Raw genomic sequence first — 2,763 nt, forward strand, 5'->3', positions numbered from 1 at the left:
AGCAGGAAGCATTAATGGCCTCCTACGTATAATACTCTGGATGGTCACAGATTTTTATTGCTTATGAACTCTTCTGTTTACACTTTACTGTCTTCTCTTGTCTTGCTGAATATGCCAAATAATTTTAAAGTTACCCATCTGGTTCTTGGGGTGTTAAGGACAAATGACATTTATAGCTCACATTCTAGCTTAATGGTTGAGTACTTTCTGGCATAATATGTGATAGGAATTCAATTCAATCTAAAAATACTAAGAAAATACTGAGAAAATAGTACTAAAACTATCGGATATTCCCCCACCTGTTTTGTTTACTATTATCATCTTAACAATTAATTCTGCTTCTGTAAGTTTGTTCTTCAGAACAAAAAGTATATAGTAAGCTTTTCTTCATGCCTTTCATTGTGCAACATTATGTATATCTTGTTAGGACTACTTTGGTGAGTGTTCGGAGGCTGCAATTAAAGATAATGTTGTCATAGTATATGAACTTTTGGAAGAAATGCTAGATAATGGATTTCCATTGGCTACTGAATCTAACATTTTGAAAGAATTAATTAAGCCACCAACAATTCTACGTTCTGTTGTCAACTCTATCACAGGTAAGAGTATACTCTGCTAGGAACCAAGCAATTTAAACTTTGTAAACAACTATTTAAATTACTAGTAAAATGATTGTATACTTCTTTTCATGGAAAGAAGTCATCTTACATGATTGAAATTTTGGTTATTACTCTTTTTTTTTTTGGAGAGATTTTCACTGTAGGGCGCGTGCGCTAGCCAGACAGACAGAGAGAGACATAGAGACAGAAAACGAGAAATCACCCCCCAGGGGGGATGGTCACACCGCAGTCCCTTCTCCTCTATTCTCCTCTCGGGATCTTGGGCATGCACGCACACGCGCCCGGCGTGAGTTTTAAGCCACCGGGTCCGGGACACGAACCGCAGTCGACTACGTGGGAGTCCAGTGACATAGCCATTACGCTAACTGCTGGTTCCCAGTTATTACTCTTTTTTAATAATTTTTGATATTGATTTTTTTTAATGTTGCCAAAGGGTATGTGCACTAGTCAGAGTGAGATGCAGAGGGTGAAGGAGAAAGCACCTCCCATGAGGAACATTCATACCACAGTCCCTTCTCCACCATTTCTTCATCCTGTCAGGATTTGGGGTACACACATGCACATGCACAGCGTGTTTCTCAAGCTGCCATATCCAGGACTCAAACTGTGGAGCCAGCCATGTAGGATCCAGCTGCCTTAACCACTAGGCCACAGAGCCAGCTCAGCTATTACTCTTCTGTTATAGGTTTTCCTACAAGGACCAGCAGGTGACTTGAGAGGTTAAGGTGACTGAGGAGTGATTTCTCACAACTCTCTATCTCTCTGTCTCTCTCTCTCTGGTGAAACAAATGCCCTATAACAATTTTTAAACACACACACACACACACACACACACACACACACACAACGTTATTGGTACTATTATTTAATGCTAAAAAATAGACTGAACAAATTATCGTGGTTGAAGTCCTTAAAAAAAAACAATATATGAGGCCACTTAGAACAGCATTTAGGAGGGCCAGCAGATGGCATAGTGGTTACATCACTGGTCTCCCACATGGCCGACCACAGTTCAAGTCCCCAGCAACTAGAAAGTCACACCGGGTGCATGCGCCTGTGTGTGTGCATGCCCAGGAGGAGAGGGGAGGAGAAGGAATTGAGGCATGGCCATCCTCTCAGGGCTGATTTCTTTCTTTCCCTCTCACTGTTTCTGTCTCTCCAGTAAGCGCATGTACCCTAAGGCAAAAACCTATATATTTTTTTTTTAAAAAAAAAGGACCATTTAGGAACCAGCTCTGTGACACAGTGATAATATGTACTCAAGAGAAGCTATAGATCCCACAATGTACCCATGGCTTAAATCCCTGCCCCAGTCAACCTGAAACACACTGGTCTTGCACACAATTGCTTGGGAAGCAATGGACTGGAGGAGTAAGGAGGGAGACTGGCGTGACCAGATGCCATGTAGCGTACTTGTCTTTCTTTCTCTTTCTCTCACGCACATGCACTTCATCATCAACTGAAAAGAAAAAAAAATTAAAGAGCATTTAGTCTATTTATAGACTAGCATTTTAATATTTGAAATAGCATTATATAACTGGCATTATGCTGCTACCTCACAATTACTAGAATATACAAAATTTAAGACCAGTAGGTAGCGTAAGTGGTTAAGATGTCAGACTCTCAAATGGTTGACCACAGTTTGAGTCCTGGACCTGGTCACTTGAAACTCACACTGGGTGAATCCTGAAAGGAGAATGGAGCAGGGATTGTATCATGACCATCCTCCCTGGGGGGTGATTTCTCACTTTCTGTCTCTGTCTCTCCAGTGAACACATATGCCCTATAGCAAAAATCACAAAAAAAGAAAAGAAAACTTAAGACTCTTTAGTGTAGAGTAGTATTTTTTCTTCCAAGTCTCTGTTTTACACATGCAGAAGTTAGACTGAAACTAGAAAAAACAGGAATTTAAAAAAAGGAATAGAAAGTAGTCTGTGAGGTCTCATGTATTGTGGGCTTCTGTTAAAAGCTTCCAGTTGGGTTTAATTCTTGAGTGTAGTTACACATGAGGTATAATCAAGTAAAAGTAAGTATTAAAATCTTTTAAGTCAGATTATTTTTTCTTTCTTTAATTTTTTTAAAGATTTATTTATTTAATTCCATTTGTTACTATTAATTTTTAATTTGACCAGAGAGAGAGAGA

General features: G+C 39.4%; 1 protein-coding gene across 1 annotated transcript in view; it reads left to right on the forward strand.

The window, feature by feature from the left end:
• The window catches only part of AP3M1 (adaptor related protein complex 3 subunit mu 1), a 15,689-nt gene that overhangs the window by 489 nt on the left and 12,437 nt on the right, over positions 1-2,763 (forward strand). Inside the window, exon 2 of the mRNA XM_006170030.2 lies at positions 428-599. Within this exon, the coding sequence (XP_006170092.1) occupies positions 428-599 (172 nt within the window). The remainder of the gene's footprint in view (positions 1-427; positions 600-2,763) is intronic.

Source organism: Tupaia chinensis, unplaced genomic scaffold (assembly GCF_000334495.1).
Source record: "Tupaia chinensis unplaced genomic scaffold, TupChi_1.0 Scaffold148012_1, whole genome shotgun sequence".
Lineage (NCBI taxonomy): Eukaryota > Metazoa > Chordata > Mammalia > Scandentia > Tupaiidae > Tupaia > Tupaia belangeri.